The sequence below is a fragment of the Bombina bombina genome, chromosome 1, assembly GCF_027579735.1.
Source record: "Bombina bombina isolate aBomBom1 chromosome 1, aBomBom1.pri, whole genome shotgun sequence".
In the NCBI taxonomy this organism is placed as follows: Eukaryota; Metazoa; Chordata; class Amphibia; order Anura; family Bombinatoridae; genus Bombina; species Bombina bombina.
The window spans coordinates 1290751623-1290771065 of NC_069499.1; the positions used below are offsets into that span (position 1 = coordinate 1290751623).

At 40.7% G+C, this 19443-nt stretch overlaps 1 protein-coding gene across 1 annotated transcript in view; it reads left to right on the plus strand.

Annotated features, from left to right (window-relative positions):
- The window catches only part of CEP89 (centrosomal protein 89), an 805336-nt gene that overhangs the window by 190959 nt on the left and 594934 nt on the right, over positions 1 to 19443 (plus strand). Inside the window, exon 9 of the mRNA XM_053701611.1 lies at positions 7519 to 7569. Coding sequence (XP_053557586.1) covers positions 7519 to 7569 — 51 coding nt within the window. The remainder of the gene's footprint in view (positions 1 to 7518; positions 7570 to 19443) is intronic.

The following is a 19443-nucleotide window of genomic DNA, read 5'->3' on the forward strand; positions in this document are numbered from 1 at the left end:
TGGGTATTGCTATCCCATATGTCACTAGCTCATGGACTCTTGCCAATTACATGAAAGAAAACATAATTTATGTAAGAACTTACCTGATAAATTAATTTCTTTCATATTGGCAAGAGTCCATAAGGCCCACCCTTTTTATGGTTGTTATGATTTTTTGTAAAAAGCACAATTATTTCCAAATTTCTTTTGTTGATGCTTTCTACTCCTTTCTTTATCACCCCACTGCTTGGCTATTCGTTAAACTGAATTATGGGTGTGGTGAGGGGTTTATTTATAGGCATTTTGAGGTTTGGGAAACTTTGTCCCTCCTGGTAGGATTGTATATCCCATACGTCACTAGCTCATGGACTCTTGCCAATATGAAAGAAATTAATTTATCAGGTAAATTCTTACATAAATTGTTTTTTTTTTTAACATAGAGATGCTCAGGTGATATTTTTCTGGTAGCTTTTTACAGTTACTGCATCAGTTTCAACTGATTTAGCATATGGGTATTATGTCCCTTTAAGGCAATGCCCCACAAAGAAATGAATTTATCAGGTATGTTATTACATAAATTATGTTATTTCTGCTGCAAATACCTCTGCCATTACAACCAAGCATTCTACTGGCCTTACTCGCTGCAATACTACGTTAATTACCAAATTTTAAAGCAACTGATATTAATATTCCCAATTACTGTTCCTTTTCAGTAAAGTGTCAGTGAGTCTGTAATTAACGTTAGGATTTTTCCTTTCCTAAATGCATAATTTTGCACTTTGCAATGATTTCATACTTCTGTATTCACCCTCCTTCACAAACTACTGTGATATAATACTAAACCTTCTTATGTCATGTTAATTCACTTTTATACATCCCTAACATTGCATCATATATTCTCACAACAGAACATTAACATTTGTGGAAATTAAAGAAAATATATATTTTCAATATAATTGTTATAAGGTGCAATAAGGAAATGGTCTAGCATATGAAATAATTTTCTTTTCTCCAACATAGGTGTGTCCGGTCCACGGCGTCATCCTTACTTGTGGGATATTCTCCTCCCCAACAGGAAATGGCAAAGAGCCCAGCAAAGCTGGTCACATGATCCCTCCTAGGCTCCGCCTTCCCCAGTCATTCTCTTTGCCGTTGTACAGGCAACATCTCCACGGAGATGGCTTAGAGTTTTTTAGTGTTTAACTGTAGTTTTTATTATTCAATCAAGAGTTTGTTATTTTAAAATAGTGCTGGTATGTACTATTTACTCTGAAACAGAAAAGAGATGAAGATTTCTGTTTGTAAGAGGAAAATGATTTTAGCAACCGTTACTAAAATCGATGGCTGTTCCACACAGGACTGTTGAGAGGAATTAACTTCAGTTGGGGGAACAGTGAGCAGACTTTTGCTGCTTGAGGTATGACACATTCTAACAAGACGATGTAATGCTGGAAGCTGTCATTTTCCCTATGGGATCCGGTAAGCCATTTTTATTACAGACAGTAAAAAAGGGCTTCACAAGGGCTTTTTAAGACTGTAGACATTTTCTGGGCTAAATCGATTTATATATAAACATATTTTATACTCCATAGCCTTGAGGAATTATTTTAATCTTGGGAATTTTGTAAAATAACCGGCAGGCACTGTATTGGACACCTTATTCTCTAGGGGCTTTCCCTAATCATAGGCAGAGTCTCATTTTCGCGCCTGTATTGCGCACTTGTTTTTGAGAAGCATGACATGCAGATGCATGTGTGAGGAGCTCTGATACATAGAAAAGACTTTCTGAAGGCGTCATTTGGTATCGTATTCCCCTTTGGGCTTGGTTGGGTCTCAGCAAAGCAGATACCAGGGACTGTAAAGGGGTTAAATATAAAAACGGCTCCGGTTCCGTTATTTTAAGGGTTAAAGCTTCCAAATTTGGTGTGCAATACTTTTAAGGCTTTAAGACACTGTGGTGAAATTTTGGTGAATTTTGAACAATTCCTTCATACTTTTTCGCAATTGCAGTAATAAAGTGTGTTCAGTTTAAAATTTAAAGTGACAGTAACGGTTTTATTTTAAAACGTTTTTTGTACTTTGTTATCAAGTTTATGCCTGTTTAACATGTCTGAACTACCAGATAGACTGTGTTCTGAATGTGGGGAAGCCAAGGTTCCTTCTCATTTAAATAGATGTGATTTATGTGACACAAAATTTAGAGAAAATGATGCCCAAGATGATTCCTCAAGTGAGGGGAGTAAGCATGGTACTGCATCATCCCCTCCTTCGTCTACACCAGTCTTGCCCACACAGGAGGCCCCTAGTACATCTAGCGCGCCAATACTCCTTACTATGCAACAATTAACGGCTGTAATGGATAATTCTATCAAAAACATTTTAGCCAAAATGCCCACTTATCAGCGAAAGCGCGACTGCTCTGTTTTAGAAAATACTGAAGAGCATGAGGACGCTGATGATATTGTTTCTGAAGGGCCCCTACACCAGTCTGAGGGGGCCAGGGAGGTTTTGTCTGAGGGAGAAATTTCAGATTCAGGGAAAATTTCTCAACAAGCTGAACCTGATGTGATTACATTTAAATTTAAGTTGGAACATCTCCGCGCTCTGCTTAAGGAGGTGTTATCCACTCTGGATGATTGTGAGAATTTGGTCATTCCAGAGAAACTATGTAAAATGGACAAGTTCCTAGAGGTCCCGGGGCCCCCCGAAGCTTTTCCTATACCCAAGCGGGTGGCGGACATTGTAAATAAAGAATGGGAAAGGCCCGGTATACCTTTCGTCCCTCCCCCCATATTTAAAAAATTGTTTCCTATGGTCGACCCCAGAAAGGACTTATGGCAGACAGTCCCCAAGGTCGAGGGGGCGGTTTCTACTCTAAACAAACGCACCACTATACCCATAGAAGATAGTTGTGCTTTCAAAGATCCTATGGATAAAAAATTAGAAGGTTTGCTTAAAAAGATGTTTGTTCAGCAAGGTTACCTTCTACAACCAATTTCATGCATTGTCCCTGTCACTATAGCCGCGTGTTTCTGGTTCGATGAGCTAGAAAAGGCGATCATTAATAATTCTTCTTCTTATGAGGAGATTATGGACAGAATTCGTGCTCTCAAATTGGCTAATTCTTTCACCCTAGACGCCACTTTGCAATTGGCTAGGTTAGCGGCGAAAAATTCTGGGTTTGCTATTGTGGCGCGCAGAGCGCTTTGGTTAAAATCTTGGTCAGCGGATGCGTCTTCCAAGAACAAATTGCTTAACATTCCTTTCAAGGGGAAAACGCTGTTTGGCCCTGACTTGAAAGAGATTATCTCTGATATCACTGGGGGCAAGGGCCACGCCCTTCCTCAGGATAGGTCTTTCAAGGCCAAAAATAAACCTAATTTTCGTCCCTTTCGCAGAAACGGACCAGCCCCAAGTGCTACGTCCTCTAAGCAGGAGGGTAATACTTCTCAAGCCAAACCAGCCTGGAGACCAATGCAAGGCTGGAACAAAGGAAAGCAGGCCAAGAAACCTGCCACTGCTACCAAGACAGCATGAGATGTTGGCCCCCGATCCGGGACCGGATCTGGTGGGGGGCAGACTCTCTCTCTTCGCTCAGGCTTGGGCAAGAGATGTTCTGGATCCTTGGGCGCTAGAAATAGTCTCCCAAGGTTATCTTCTGGAATTCAAGGGGCTTCCCCCAAGGGGGAGGTTCCACAGGTCTCAATTGTCTTCAGACCACATAAAAAAACAGGCATTCTTGCATTGTGTAGAAGACCTGTTAAAAATGGGAGTGATTCATCCTGTTCCATTAGGAGAACAAGGGATGGGGTTCTACTCCAATCTGTTCGTAGTTCCCAAAAAAGAGGGAACGTTCAGACCAATCTTAGATCTCAAGATCCTAAACAAGTTTCTCAAGGTTCCATCGTTCAAAATGGAAACCATTCGAACAATTCTTCCTTCCATCCAGGAAGGTCAATTCATGACCACAGTGGATTTAAAGGTTCGCATTCCTGGACAAGCATTACCAGTTTGTGGCACTTCCGTTCGGATTAGCCACTGCTCCAAGGATTTTCACAAAGGTACTAGGGTCCCTTCTAGCGGTGCTAAGACCAAGGGGCATTGCAGTAGTACCTTACTTGGACGACATTCTGATTCAAGCGTCGTCCCTTCCTCAAGCAAAGGCTCACACGGACATTGTCCTGGCCTTTCTCAGATCTCACGGATGGAAAGTGAACGTAGAAAAGAGTTCTCTATCTCCGTCAACAAGGGTTCCCTTCTTGGGAACAATAATAGACTCCTTAGAAATGAGGATTTTTCTGACAGAGGCCAGAAAAACAAAACTTCTGAACTCTTGTCAAATGCTTCATTCTGTTCCTTTTCCTTCCATAGCGCAGTGCATGGAAGTAATAGGTTTGATGGTAGCGGCAATGGACATAGTTCCTTTTGCACGCATTCATCTAAGACCATTACAACTGTGCATGCTCAGTCAGTGGAATGGGGACTATACAGACTTGTCTCCGACGATACAAGTAAATCAGAGGACCAGAGATTCACTCCGTTGGTGGCTGTCCCTGGACAACCTGTCACAGGGGATGAGCTTCCGCAGACCAGAGTGGGTCATTGTCACGACCGACGCCAGTCTGGTGGGCTGGGGCGCGGTCTGGGGACCCCTGAAAGCTCAGGGTCTTTGGTCTCGGGAAGAATCTCTTCTACCGATAAATATTCTGGAACTGAGAGCGATATTCAATGCTCTCAAGGCTTGGCCTCAGCTAGCAAAGGCCAAGTTCATACGGTTTCAATCAGACAACATGACAACTGTTGTGTACATCAACCATCAGGGGGGAACAAGGAGTTCCCTGGCGATGGAAGAAGTGACCAAAATCATTCAATGGGCGGAGACTCACTCCTGCCACTTGTCTGCAATCCACATCCCAGGAGTGGAAAATTGGGAAGCGGATTTTCTGAGTCGTCAGACATTTCATCCGGGGGAGTGGGAACTCCATCCGGAAATCTTTGCCCAAATTACTCAACTGTGGGGCATTCCAGACATGGATCTGATGGCCTCTCGTCAGAACTTCAAGGTTCCTTGCTACGGGTCCAGATCCAGGGATCCCAAGGCGACTCTAGTAGATGCACTAGTAGCACCTTGGACCTTCAAACTAGCTTATGTATTCCCGCCGTTTCCTCTCATCCCAAGGCTGGTAGCCAGGATCAATCAGGAGAGGGCATCGGTGATCTTAATAGCTCCTGCGTGGCCACGCAGGACTTGGTATGCAGACCTGGTGAATATGTCATCGGCTCCACCATGGAAGCTACCTTTGAGACGAGACCTTCTTGTTCAAGGTCCGTTCGAACATCCGAATCTGGTCTCACTCCATCTGACTGCTTGGAGATTGAACGCTTGATCTTATCAAAGCGAGGATTCTCAGATTCTGTCATTGATACTCTTGTTCAGGCCAGAAAGCCTGTAACTAGAAAAATTTACCACAAAATATGGAAAAAATATATCTGTTGGTGTGAATCTAAAGGATTCCCTTGGGACAAGGTAAAAATTCCTAAGATTCTATCCTTTCTTCAAGAAGGTTTGGAGAAAGGATTATCTGCAAGTTCCTTGAAGGGACAGATTTCTGCCTTGTCTGTGCTACTTCACAAAAAGCTAGCAGCTGTGCCAGATGTTCAAGCCTTTGTTCAGGCTCTGGTTAGAATCAAGCCTGTTTACAAACCTTTGACTCCTCCTTGGAGTCTCAATTTAGTTCTTTCAGTTCTTCAGGGGGTTCCGTTTGAACCCTTACATTCCGTTGATATTAAGTTATTATCTTGGAAAGTTTTGTTTTTGGTTGCAATTTCTTCTGCTAGAAGAGTTTCAGAATTATCTGCTCTGCAGTGTTCTCCTCCTTATCTGGTTTTCCATGCAGATAAGGTGGTTTTACGTACTAAACCTGGTTTTCTTCCGAAAGTTGTTTCTAACAAAAACATTAACCAGGAGATAGTCGTGCCTTCTTTGTGTCCGAATCCAGTTTCAAAGAAGGAACGTTTGTTGCACAATTTGGATGTTGTTCGTGCTCTAAAATTCTATTTAGATGCTACAAAGGATTTTAGACAAACATCTTCCTTGTTTGTTGTTTATTCTGGTAAAAGGAGAGGTCAAAAAGCAACTTCTACCTCTCTCTCTTTTTGGATTAAAAGCATCATCAGATTGGCTTACGAGACTGCCGGACGGCAGCCTCCTGACAGAATCACAGCTCATTCCACTAGGGCTGTGGCTTCCACATGGGCCTTCAAGAACGAGGCTTCTGTTGATCAGATATGTAAGGCAGCGACTTGGTCTTCACTGCACACTTTTACTAAATTTTACAAGTTTGATACTTTTGCTTCTTCTGAGGCTATTTTTGGGAGAAAGGTTTTGCAAGCCGTGGTGCCTTCCATCTAGGTGACCTGATTTGCTCCCTCCCTTCATCCGTGTCCTAAAGCTTTGGTATTGGTTCCCACAAGTAAGGATGACGCCGTGGACCGGACACACCTATGTTGGAGAAAACAGAATTTATGTTTACCTGATAAATTACTTTCCCCAACGGTGTGTCCGGTCCACGGCCCGCCCTGGTTTTTTAATCAGGTCTGATAATTTATTTTCTTTAACTACAGTCACCACGGTATCATATGGTTTCTCCTATGCAAATATTCCTCCTTTACGTCGGTCGAATGACTGGGGAAGGCGGAGCCTAGGAGGGATCATGTGACCAGCTTTGCTGGGCTCTTTGCCATTTCCTGTTGGGGAGGAGAATATCCCACAAGTAAGGATGACGCCGTGGACCGGACACACCGTTGGAGAAAGTAATTTATCAGGTAAACATAAATTCTGTTTTTGCACAATTTCTTCACCCACAAACATGTATTTAAAGTCATCTCTGTAGTGGAAACATGGCCCTTTATTGGCGGCTACACATACAGGTTACTAGTGTTCGGTTCACTGGCCAATGTTTAGCTCTGGATCAGCAGAACACTGCTGCTCTAGAACTTTATAAAAGAGACTCTAAAGTCAAAATTAAACTTTCACGATTCAAAGCATGCTATTTTAAGAAACTTTCCAAATTACTTCTATTATCAAAATTTTGCAGTCTTTTTATATGAACTCTTTCTGAGGCACCAGTTCCTACTGAGCATGTGCACAAGTTCACAGTATATACGTGTACTACTCTGTGATTGGCTAATGGCTGTCACATGATACAGGAGGCCAGCAAATGAGGAACAAAATTAATGTCAGAAAAAAATCTGCTTAATTAAAATTCAGAGTGTCATTGTATTGTCTTTTAATTATACACCTGTTAATTATGCAATTCTACTGTGTTTAATGGTACTACATGTTTAACCTTTTTTAAACACATAGTTTTATGTAAGCAATAGTGCAATAGGAAAATGATCTAATGCTTAACATGCTGTGAAACTTGCTTTATTATGTCCCTTTAATGTAATGTTTTTCTCTGCTGTAGAATATATTTGTCTACTGCTATATTAAACATTTATGTAACTAATTTAAATTTATTTGTATTTATTTTTTAGAAAGTGAAAATAGGTGGGCTACCACAAAAAGGGCCTCCACCTCCCTGGTTGGTAAGTTACAACTAGACTACTAACTGTACGTGTTTTTGTGGCTGATATTTATTAAATCTTGATTTGCTAAGATCATTGAGTGCTTTTGACATGTATTCAATCATGTACTATGTATCTTTTAAATAAAATTTTGTGTGCTCGAAAAGAATACAAATGCTGTTGCTTTGCTGTTTAAAACATGTATTAAAATGAAACATATTAAAATGTACACAGTTTGTTATAGAACCTGCCAATATGCAATTGTATTGCTCAATTAAAGGGACATAATACTCATATGCTAAATCGCTTGAAAGTGATACTGCATAACTGTAAAAGCTGACTGGAAAATATCACTTGCATATCTCTATCTCTATGTTAAAAGGGAGGATATTTTATCTCAAAATTTCTTCTGCTCACCAGAGTAAGTGCTCTGTGAAGTTATACTTCAGCTGCTGTCCATCTGCAAGTTAAAAAACAAACATAAAAACCCACAAAACAATAGCCAATCGGCATTAGCAGTGCTGATGTCATGCTTTGCTTTGCTGTGTTCTCATGAGATTTCATAGTAAACTTCCTTAATCTGAATAGAAAATAACACAACTGTGCCTGCACATGCCAGATGCACACTCCCTAGTCCTGAGACTAGTATCCTGATTGGCTGCTTAAAGTCTCTTTACAGTGGGATAAAATATATTTTCCTTTTTTACACAGAGATGTTCAGTTGATATTTTCTAATAAGCTTTATACAACTATCCTGCATCACTTTCAAGTACTTCAACATTTTGGTATCATGTTCCTTTAAGGAAGCTTGTTTATAAATGATGTGTGTGTTTATATATATATATATATATATATATATATATATACGTTGATTGGAGTAACTGTGTTAGTCCAGAGATTTAGATATCAAAATAACAAGAGTATTGCATTGAGCAATGATACTTTTTTTTTATTGGACTAACTATACATTTATAAGTTGACAAGCTTTCAGAAGAGTTTCTTCCTTTATCAAGTCTAAAGCAATACTGACCAATTAAATGGAATTTAACGATTATATTTTAAAACACAGAATAGCTAAGAAGACAGTGCAGGGAGAGGAGGAGGTGTCGTAAAAATCATGAGGGGGGGCTTAGGTAACAGGCAGACAGTGTCCAGTGTAGGAGAACAGACAGGGGAAATATATAGCTTTATACAGAGCATATACTGACATAAAGTTATATATCAACATTGAATCAATATCTATAAAGATGTGAAATTGTATATACAGGGGGAATACAAGAGTTAAAAAAGAAAAAAGTGTGGACATAGGCTTACCTGTGTACCTATGTATAAAGAATGTGGAATATACAATGTAATTGACTAAATGAAAGTACATTACAAAATTTTTTGATAATGTGTTAAGAATCCAGAGTCCACATTTAGTCCAGAATTAAACAGGTTGAAGTGCATTATCATTTTCATTTCAAAGGTTTTTCTTTCCATGGTGTTTTTGAAGTTGCCTCTGAGAATTTTGATTTTGAGGTTGTAGATGGAGTGGTCAGGTTGGGTGAAATGGTGATCAACAGGGGTGCAGTATTTTGTTTCACAGTGGTTTTTGATTGAGTGTCTGTGTAAGTTCATTCGAAGGTGCAGTTTTTGGCTTGTTTCTCCAATATAGCATCCCATTTCACATGCAGTGCAATGTATCATGTATACCACATTTGCAGATATACATGAATATGCCCCTTTAATGTTATAAGATTTATTATTGTGATTTGCTGTGCTGCTTTCACAAACGTGTTGACACAGTTTGCAGAGAGCTTTATAGCAGCACTTGGTTCCATTCTGAGTGTTCTTTTTCTCAAGTGGTAGCTTCCTATGTACCAGTTTCTGCTTTAGGTTAGGTGGTTGTCTGTATGCCAGGATTGGGGGTTTTGGAAAGATTTTTTTGAGTGTGGGATCCTCTAAGAGTAGTGGCTGTAAGTCTTTTATGATTTTTCATATCCCTTCCACAGCAGGGTTGTATTTGACTACTAGTGGGATACGTGATATGTTTTTCTTCTCCCTGTATTGTAGTAAGTGTTCACGTGGAGTATTGAGGGCAGAGTTAATTTTTTTATTTATAATCCTTGTTTTGTAACCTTTTTCTCTGAATGATTGGGACAGTGTGATGAGGTGTTTGTTACGGTCCTTGGTATCTGAGCAAATTCTGTGGTATCTTGTAGCCTGACTGTAGATTATGGATTTTTTAATGTGATTGTGGGAGCTGGAGCTGTGGAGGTAGCTGCATCTATCTGTTCGTTTCCTGTATACAGATGAGTGCAGTTTGCCATTTGTCATGGATATTGTTGTATCCAAGAAGATGACACAGTCTCTAGAAAAGTTCATTTTAAGCTTGATTGATGCATGAAATAGATTAAATGATTTATGAAAATGTTCAAGGTTTTTTTCTCTTTCTGTCCATATGATGAAAATATCATCTATGTAGCGAAAGTATTTGAAGGGTTTGTGAGGGTGAGTGGCTAGGAATCTCTGTTCTAAGTCAGCCATGAAGAGGTTTGCGTACTGTGGTGCCATTTTGGTGCCCATGGCTGTTCCCATGGTTTGTAAGTAGATGGAGTGGTTGAAGATGAAATAATTGTGAGTAAGTATAAATTCTGTAAGTTTACTGACTGTAGAAGCACTATATGTCTGGTTAGGGCTATTGGAGGAAAGAAAGTTTAAGCAGGCATCAATAACATCTTTATGTGGAATATTGCTGTACAGGGATTCCACATCCATTGACACAAAAAAAATTTTGTAATGTACTTTCATTTAGTCAATTACATTGTATATTCCACATTCTTTATATATAGGTACACAGGTAAGCCTATGTCCACACTTTTGTCTTTTTTTAACTTTTGTATTCCCCCTGTATATACAATTTCACATCTTTATAGATATTGATTCAATGTTGATATATAACTTTATGTCAGTATATGCTCTATGTAAAGCTATATATTTCCCCTGTCTGTTCTCCTACACTGGACACTGTCTGCCTGTTACCTAAACCCCCCTCATGATTTTTACGACACCTCCTCCTCTCCCTGCACTTCTTCTTCTTCTTCTTCTTAGCTATTCTGTGTTTTAAGATATAATATGTAAATTCCATTGAATTGGTCAGTATTGCTTTAGACTTGATAAAGGAAGGAACTCTTCTGAAAGCTTGTCAACTTATAAATGTATAGTTAGTCCAATAAAAAAAGTATCATTGCTCAATGCAATACTCTTGTTATTTTATATATATATATATATATATATATATATATATATATATATATATATATATATATCTAATGACACAGTGAGTCCACGGATCATTTTAATTACTATTGGGAATATCACTCCTGACCAGCAGGAGGAGGCAAAGAGCACCACAGCAAAAGCTGTTAAATACCACTCCCCCTACCCACAACCCCCAGTCATTCTCTTTGCTTGTATCAGTTGCAAGGATGGGTAAAGTTAGGTGTCTGATTCTTCAATCAAGAGTTTATTTCTCTTGTAAGGTGTATCCAGTCCACGGATCATCCATTACTTGTGGGATATTCTCCTTCCCAACAGGAAGTTGCCAGAGGACACCCACAGCAGAGCTGTCCATATAGCTCCTCCCCTAACTGCCATATCCAGTCATTCTCTTGCAACTCTCGACAAGCATGGAAGTAGTAAGAGAGAAGTGGTGTAACGTAGTTGTGTTTTACTTCAATCAAAAGTTTGTTATTTTAAATGGTACCGGAGTTGTACTATTTTTGTCCCAGGCAGAAAAAGAAGAAGAATCTGCCTGTGATCTCTATGATCTTAGCAGGTTGTAACTAAGATCCATTGCTGTTCTCACACATAACTGAAGAGAGAGGTAACTTCAGCTGGGGAATGGCGTGCAGGTTATCCTGCTATGAGGTATGTGCAGTTAAATTTTTTTTCTAGAGATGTAAATGTAGAAAATGCTGCTGATACCAGATTTATGTAAGGTAAGCCTGAATACAATGATTTAATAGCGACTGGTATCATGCTTACTTGCAGAGGTAATGCTCTTATAGAATTTCAATATAAAACGTTTGCTGGCATGTTTAAACGTTTTTATATATGATTTGGTGATAAAACTTTATTGGGGCCTAGTTTTTTTCCACATGGCTGGCTTAAATTTGCCTAGAAACAGTTTCCTTAGGCTTTCCACTGCTTAGACATGAGTGGTAGGGGCTTAATTTAGCGCCTTATTGCGCAGTAACTTTTACAGACTGAGACATCCAGCTTTCCTCCAGGAGTCCCCTGAATGCTATAGGGCCTCTCTAAAGGGCTCTTAGGCTTTCCAAAGTCGTTTGTTTGGGAAGGTAGGGCCACAGCAGGCTGTGGCAGTTTGTTGTGACTGTTAAAAAACGTCTATATCGTTTTTTTGATCCGTTTTTTGAACTAAGGGGTTAATCATCCATTTGCAAGTGGGTGCAATGCTCTGTTAGCCTATTATACACACTAAAAATTTTGTTTAATTTACTGCTTTTTTTCAAATTCTGACCTTTTTTATTTTTCTTAAAGGCACAGTACCGTTTTTATTTTTTGCTTGTTAACTTGATTTAAAGTGTTTTCCAAGCTTGCTGGTCTCACTGCTAGTCTGTTTAAACATGTCTGACATAGAGGAAACTCCTTGTTCATTATGTTTAGAAGCCATGGTGGAACCCCCTCTTAGAATGTGCAAATGTACTGATTTCACTTTAAGTAATAAAGACCATATTCTGTCTTTAAAAAATTTATCACCACAGGAATCTGACGAGGGGGAAGTTATGCCGACTAACTCGCCCCACGTGTCAGACCCTTTGACTCCCGCTCAAGGGATTCACGCTCAAATGGCGCCAAGTACATCTAGGGCAAACAGTCCCTAAGGTGGAGGGAGCAGTTTCTACCCTAGCTAAGCGTACTACTATCCCTGTCGAGGACAGTTGTGCTTTCTCAGATCCAATGGATAAAAAGTTAGAGGGTTACCTTAAGAAAATGTTTATTCAACAAGGTTTTATTCTACAGCTCCTTGCATGCATTGCCCCAGTCACTGCTGCTGCGGCTTTCTGGTTTGAATCTCTGGAAGAGGCTTTACAGGTAGAGACTCCATTGGATGACATACTTGACAAGCTTAGCGCACTTAAGCTAGCCAATTCTTTTGTTTCTGATGCCATTGTTCATTTGACTAAACTAACGGCTAAAAATTCTGGCTTTGCTATTCAGGCGCGCAGGGCGCTATGGCTTAAATCATGGTCAGCTGACGTCACTTCAAAGTCTAAGCTGCTTAACATTCCCTTCAAGGGGCAAACCCTATTCGGGCCTGGTTTGAAGGAGATCATTTCTGATATCACTGGAGGAAAAGGTGATGCCCTTCCTCAAGATAGGTCCAAATCAAGGCCCAAACAGACTAATTTCTTTCATGTAATTAGCAAGAGTCCATGAGCTAGTGACGTATGGGATATACATTCCTACCAGGAGGGGCAAAGTTTCCCAAACCTCAAAATGCCTATAAATACACCCCTCACCACACCCACAAATCAGTTTTACAAACTTTGCCTCCTGTGGAGGTGGTGAAGTAAGTTTGTGCTAGATTCTACGTTGATATGCGCTCCGCAGCAGGTTGGAGCTCGGTTTTCCTCTCAGCGTGCAGTGAATGTCAGAGGGATGTGAAGAGAGTATTGCCTATTTGAATTCAATGATCTCCTTCTACGTGGTCTATTTCATAGGTTCTCTGTTATCGGTCGTAGAGATTCATCTCTTACCTCCCTTTTCAGATCGACGATATACTCTTATATACCATTACCTCTACTGATTCTCGTTTCAGTACTGGTTTGGCTTTCTACTACATGTAGATGAGTGTCCTGGGGTAAGTACGTCTTATTTTTGTGACACTCTAAGCTATGGTTGGGCACTTTTATATAAAGTTCTAAATATTTGTGTTTAAACATTTATTTGCTTTGATTCAGGATGTTCACTATTCCTTATTTCAGACAGTCAGTTTAATTTTTTGGGATAATGCATTTGAATAATCTATTTTTTTCTTACCTTTAAAATTTGACTTTTTTCCCTGTGGGCTGTTAGGCTCGCGGGGGCTGAAAATGCTTAATTTTATTGCGTCATTCTTGGCGCAGACTTTTTTGGCGCAAAAAATTATTTGTTATTTCCGGCGTCGTTCTTGTCACCGGAAGTTGCGTCATTTTTGACGTTTTTGCGCCAAATGTGTCGGCGTTACCGGATGTGGCGTATTTTTTGGCGCTAAAAGCATTTAGGCGCCAAATAATGTGGGCGTCTTTTTGGGCGCTAAAAAATATGGGCGTCATTATTGTCTATTATTATGTAAGGATACCATCATTCAAGATGGTAACTATAAGGACTATTCTGCCTTTTGTTCAGCAAGGGCATTATATGTCCACAATAGATTTACAGGATGCATATCTGCATATTCCGATTCATCCAGATCACTATCAGTTTCTGAGATTCTCTTTCCTAGACAAGCATTACCAGTTTGTGGCTCTGCCGTTTGGCCTAGCAACAGCTCCAAGGATTTTTACAAAGGTTCTCGGTGGCCTTCTCTCTGTAATCAGAGAACAGGGTATTGTGGTATTTCCTTATTTGGACGATATCTTGGTACTTGCTCAGTCTTCACATTTAGCAGAATCTCATAAGAATCGACTTGAATTGTTTCTTCAAGAACATGGTTGGAGGATCAATTTACCAAAAAGTTCATTGATTCCTCAGACAAGGGTAACCTTTTTAGGTTTCCAGATAGCTTCAGTGTCCATGACTCTGTCTCTGACAGACAAGAGACGTCTAAAATTGGTTTCAGCTTGTCGAAACCTTCAGTCTCAATCATTCCCTTCGGTAGCCTTATGCATGGAAATTCTAGGTCTTATGACTGCTGCATCGGACGCGATCCCCTTTGCTCTTTTTCACATGCGACCTCTTCAGCTCTGTATGCTGAACCAGTGGTGCAGGGATTATACAAAGATATCTCAATTAATATCTTTAAAACCGATTGTACGACAATCTCTGACGTGGTGGACAGACCACTATCGTTTAGTTCAGGGGGCTTCTTTTGTTCTTCCGACCTGGACTTTGATTTCAACAGATGCAAGTCTGACAGGTTGGGGAGCTGTATGGGGGTTTCTGACAGCACAAGGGGTTTGGGAATCTCAGGAGGCAAGATTACCAATCAACATTTTGGAACTCCGTGCAATTTTCAGAGCTCTTCAGTCATGGCCTCTTCTAAAGAGAGAGTCGTTCATTTGTTTTCAGACGGACAATGTCACAACCGTGGCGTATGTCAATCATCAAGGAGGGACTCACAGTCCTCTGGCTATGAAAGAAGTATCTTGAATACTGGTATGGGCGGAATCCAGCTCCTGTCTAATTTCTGCGGTTCATATCCCAGGTATAGACAATTGGGAAGCGGATTATCTCAGTCGCCAAACGTTACATCCGGGCGAATGGTCTCTTAACCCAGAGGTATTTCTTCAGATTGTTCAAATGTGGGGACTTCCAGAAATAGATCTGATGGCTTCTCATCTAAACAAGAAGCTTCCCAGGTATCTGTCCAGATCCAGGGATCTTCAAGCGGAGGCAGTGGATGCATTGTCACTTCCTTGGAAGTATCATCCTGCCTATATCTTTCCGCCTCTAGTTCTTCTTCCAAGAGTGATTTCCAAGATTCTAAAGGAGTGCTCGTTTGTTCTGCTGGTGGCTCCAGCATGGCCTCACAGGTTTTGGTATGCGGATCTTGTCCGGATGGCCACTTGCCAACCGTGGACTCTTCCGTTAAGACCAGACCTTCTATCGCAATGTCCTTTTTTCCATCAGGATCTCAAATCCTTAAATTTGAAGGTATGGAGATTGAACGCTTGATTCTCAGTCATAGAGGTTTCTCTGACTCTGTGATTAATACTATGTTACAGGCTCGTAAATCTGTATCTAGGAAGATATATTATCGAGTCTGGAAGATTTACATTTCTTGGTGTTTTTGTCATCATTTTTCTTGGCATTCTTTTAGAATTCCGAGAATTTTACAGTTTCTTCAGGATGGTTTGGATAAAGGTTTGTCTGCAAGTTCCTTGAAAGGACAAATCTCTGCTCTTTCTGTTCTTTTTCACAAAAAGATTTCTAGTCTTCCTGATATTCATTGTTTTGTACAAGCTTTGGTTCGTATAAAACCTGTTATTAAGTCAATTTCTCCTCCTTGGAGTTTGAATTTGGTTCTGGGGGCTCTTCAAGCTCCTCCGTTTGAACCTATGCATTCGCTGGACATTAAATTACTTTCTTGGAAAGTTTTGTTTCTTTTGGCCATCTCTTCTGCTAGAAGAGTTTCTGAATTATCTGCTCTTTCTTGTGAGTCTCCTTTTCTGATTTTTCATCAGGATAAGGCGGTGTTGCGAACTTCTTTTAAATTTTTACCTAAGGTTGTGAATTCTAACAACATTAGTAGATAAATTGTGGTTCCTTCATTGTGTCCTAATCCTAAGAATTCTAAGGAAAAGTCGTTGCATTCTTTGGATGTAGTTAGAGCTTTGAAATATTATGTTGAAGCTACTAAGGATTTCCGAAAGACTTCTAGTCTATTTGTTATCTTTTCCGGTTCTAGGAAAGGTCAGAAGGCTTCTGCCATTTCTTTGGCATCTTGGTTAAAATCTTTGATTCATCATGCTTATGTCGAGTCGGGTAAAACTCCGCCTCAAAGGATTACAGCTCATTCTACTAGGTCAGTTTCTACTTCCTGGGCGTTTAGGAATGAAGCTTCGGTTGATCAGATTTGCAAAGCAGTCACTTGGTCTTCTTTGCATACTTTTACTAAATTCTACCATTTTGATGTGTTTTCTTCTTCTGAAGCAGTTTTTGGTAGAAAAGTACTTCAGGCAGCTGTTTCAGTTTGATTCTTCTGCTTATAATTTCAGTTTTTTTCATTATAAGATTTAAACTTTGTTTTGGGTGTGGATTTTTTTCAGCGGAATTGGCTGTCTTTATTTTATCCCTCCCTCTCTAGTGACTCTTGCGTGGAAGATCCACATCTTGGGTAGTCATTATCCCATACGTCACTAGCTCATGGACTCTTGCTAATTACATGAAAGAAAACATAATTTATGTAAGAACTTACCTGTTAAATTCATTTCTTTCATATTAGCAAGATTCCATGAGGCCCACCCTTTTTTGTGGTGGTTATGATTTTTTTGTATAAAGCACAATTATTCCAATTCCTTATTTTTTATGCTTTCGCACTTTTTTCTTATCACCCCACTTCTTGGCTATACGTTAAACTGATTTGTGGGTGTGGTGAGGGGTGTATTTATAGGCATTTTGAGGTTTGGGAAACTTTGCCCCTCCTGGTAGGAATGTATATCCCATACGTCACTAGCTCATGGACTCTTGCTAATATGAAAGAAATGAATTTATCAGGTAAGTTCTTACATAAATTATGTTTTTCGTGCCTTTCGAAACTTCAAGGCGAGTGCGGCATCAACTTCCTCTAATGCAAAACAAGAGGGTACTTTTGCCCAGTCCAAGCAGGTCTGGAGACCTAACCAGACCTGGAACAAAGGTAAGCAGGCCAAAAAGCCTGCTGATGCCTCTAAGACAGCATTAATGATTGGCCCCCGATCTGGTAACGGATCTAGTAGGGGGCAGACTTTCTCTCTTCGCCCAGGCTTGGGCAAGAGATGTCCAGGATCCCTGGGCGTTGGAAATTGTATCCCAGGGATATCTTCTGGACTTCAAAGCTTCTCCTCCAAAAGGGAGATTTCACCTTTCACAATTATCTGCAAACCAGATAAAGAGAGAGGAATTTTTACACTGTGTTCAAGACCTCCTAGTTATGGGAGTGATCCCCCCAGTTCCAAAGGAGGAACAGGGACAAGGATTCTATTCAAATCTGTTTGTGGTTCCCAAAAAGAGCGAACCTTCAGACCAATTTTAGATCTCAAGATTTTAAACAAATTCCTCAGAGTTCCATCATTCAAGATGGAGACTATTCGTACCATCCTACCTATGATCCAGGAGGGTCAATACATGACTACAGTGGATTTAAAGGATGCTTAACTTCACATTCCGATACACAAAGATCATCATCGGTTTCTCAGATTCGCCTTCCTGAACAGGCATTACAAGTTTGTAGCTCTTCCCTTTGGGTTAGCTACAGCCCCAAGAATCTTTACAAAGGTTCTGGGGTCACTTCTGGCGGTCCTAAGACCGCGGGGCATAGCAGTAGCCCCTTATTTGGACGACATTCTGATACAGGCGTCAAATTTCCAAATTGCCAAGTCTCATACGGACATAGTTCTGGCATTTCTGAGGTCGCATGGGTGGAAGGTGAACGAAGAAAAGAGTTCTCTATCCCCTCTCACAAGAGTTTCCTTTCTGGGAACTCTAATAGATTCTGTAGAAATGAGGATTTACCTGACAGAGTCCAGGTTATCAAAACTTCTAAATTCCTGCCGGGTTCTTTATTCTACTTCTCGCCCTTCGGTGGCTCAGTGTATGGAAGTAATCGGCTTAATGGTAGCGGCAATGGACATTGTGCCGTTTGCATTCCTACATCTCAGACCGCTGCAACTATGCATGCTCAGTCTGTGGAATGGGGATTACACAGATTTGTCCCCTCTACTAAATCTGGATCAAGTGACCAGGGATTCTCTTCTCTGGTGGCTATCTCGGGTCCATCTGTCCAAAGGTATGACCTTTCGCAGGCCAGATTGGACAATTGTAACGACAGATGCCAGCCTTCTAGGCTGGGGGGCAGTCTGGAACTCCCTGAAGGCTCAGGGATCGTGGACTCAGGAGGAGACACTCCTTCCAATAAAAATTCTGGAACTAAGAGTGATATTCAATGCTCTTCAGGCTTGGCCTCAGCTAGCGACAATGAGGTTCATCAGATTTCAGTCGGACAACATAACGACTGTGGCTTACATCAACCATCAAGGGGGAACAAGGAGTTCCCTAGCGATGTTAGAAGTCTCAAAGATAATTCGCTGGGCAGAGATTCACTCTTGCCACCTATCAGCTATCCATATCCCAGGTGTGGAGAACTGTGAGGCGGATTTTCTAAGTCGTCAGACTTTTCATCCAGGGGAGTGGGAACTCCATCCGGAGGTGTTTGCGCAATTGATTAATCGTTGGGGCAAACCAGAACTGGATCTCATGGCATCTCGCCAGAACGCCAAGCTTCCTTGTTACGGATCCAGGTCCAGGGATCCCAAGGCGACGCTGATAGATGCTCTAGCAGCACCTTGGTCTTTCAACCTGGCTTATGTGTTTCCACCGTTTCCTCTGCTTCCCCGTCTGATTGCCAAAATCAAGCAGGAGAGAGCATCGGTGATTTTGATAGCGCCTGCGTGGCCACGCAGGACTTGGTATGCAGACCTGGTGGGCATGTCATCCTTTCCACCATGGACTCTGCCGCTGAGGCAGGACCTTCTACTTCAGGGTCCTTTCAACCATCCAAATCTAATTTCTCTGAGACTGACTGCCTGGAGATTGAACGCTTGATTTTATCAAAGCGTGGCTTCTCCGAGTCAGTTATTGATACCTTGATTCAGGCTCGAAAGCCTGTCACCAGGAAGATCTATCATAAGATATGGTGTAAATATCTTTTTTGGTGTGAATCCAAGGGTTACTCATGGAGTAGAGTCAGGATTCCCAGGATATTATCTTTTCTCCAAGAAGGATTGGAAAAAGGATTGTCAGCTAGTTCCTTAAAGGGACAGATTTCTGCTCTGTTTATTCTTTTGCACAAGCGTCTGGCTTGTATTGAGAGAACATTACATTACAAGGATAGACTGTTTGATTCTGAGCCTTCATTGTCTAGGGCGGGTGTTGTTCAGGAGTCTCCTGTTCTGACTAATCCGCAGCTTTCTCCTCATACATCCCAAT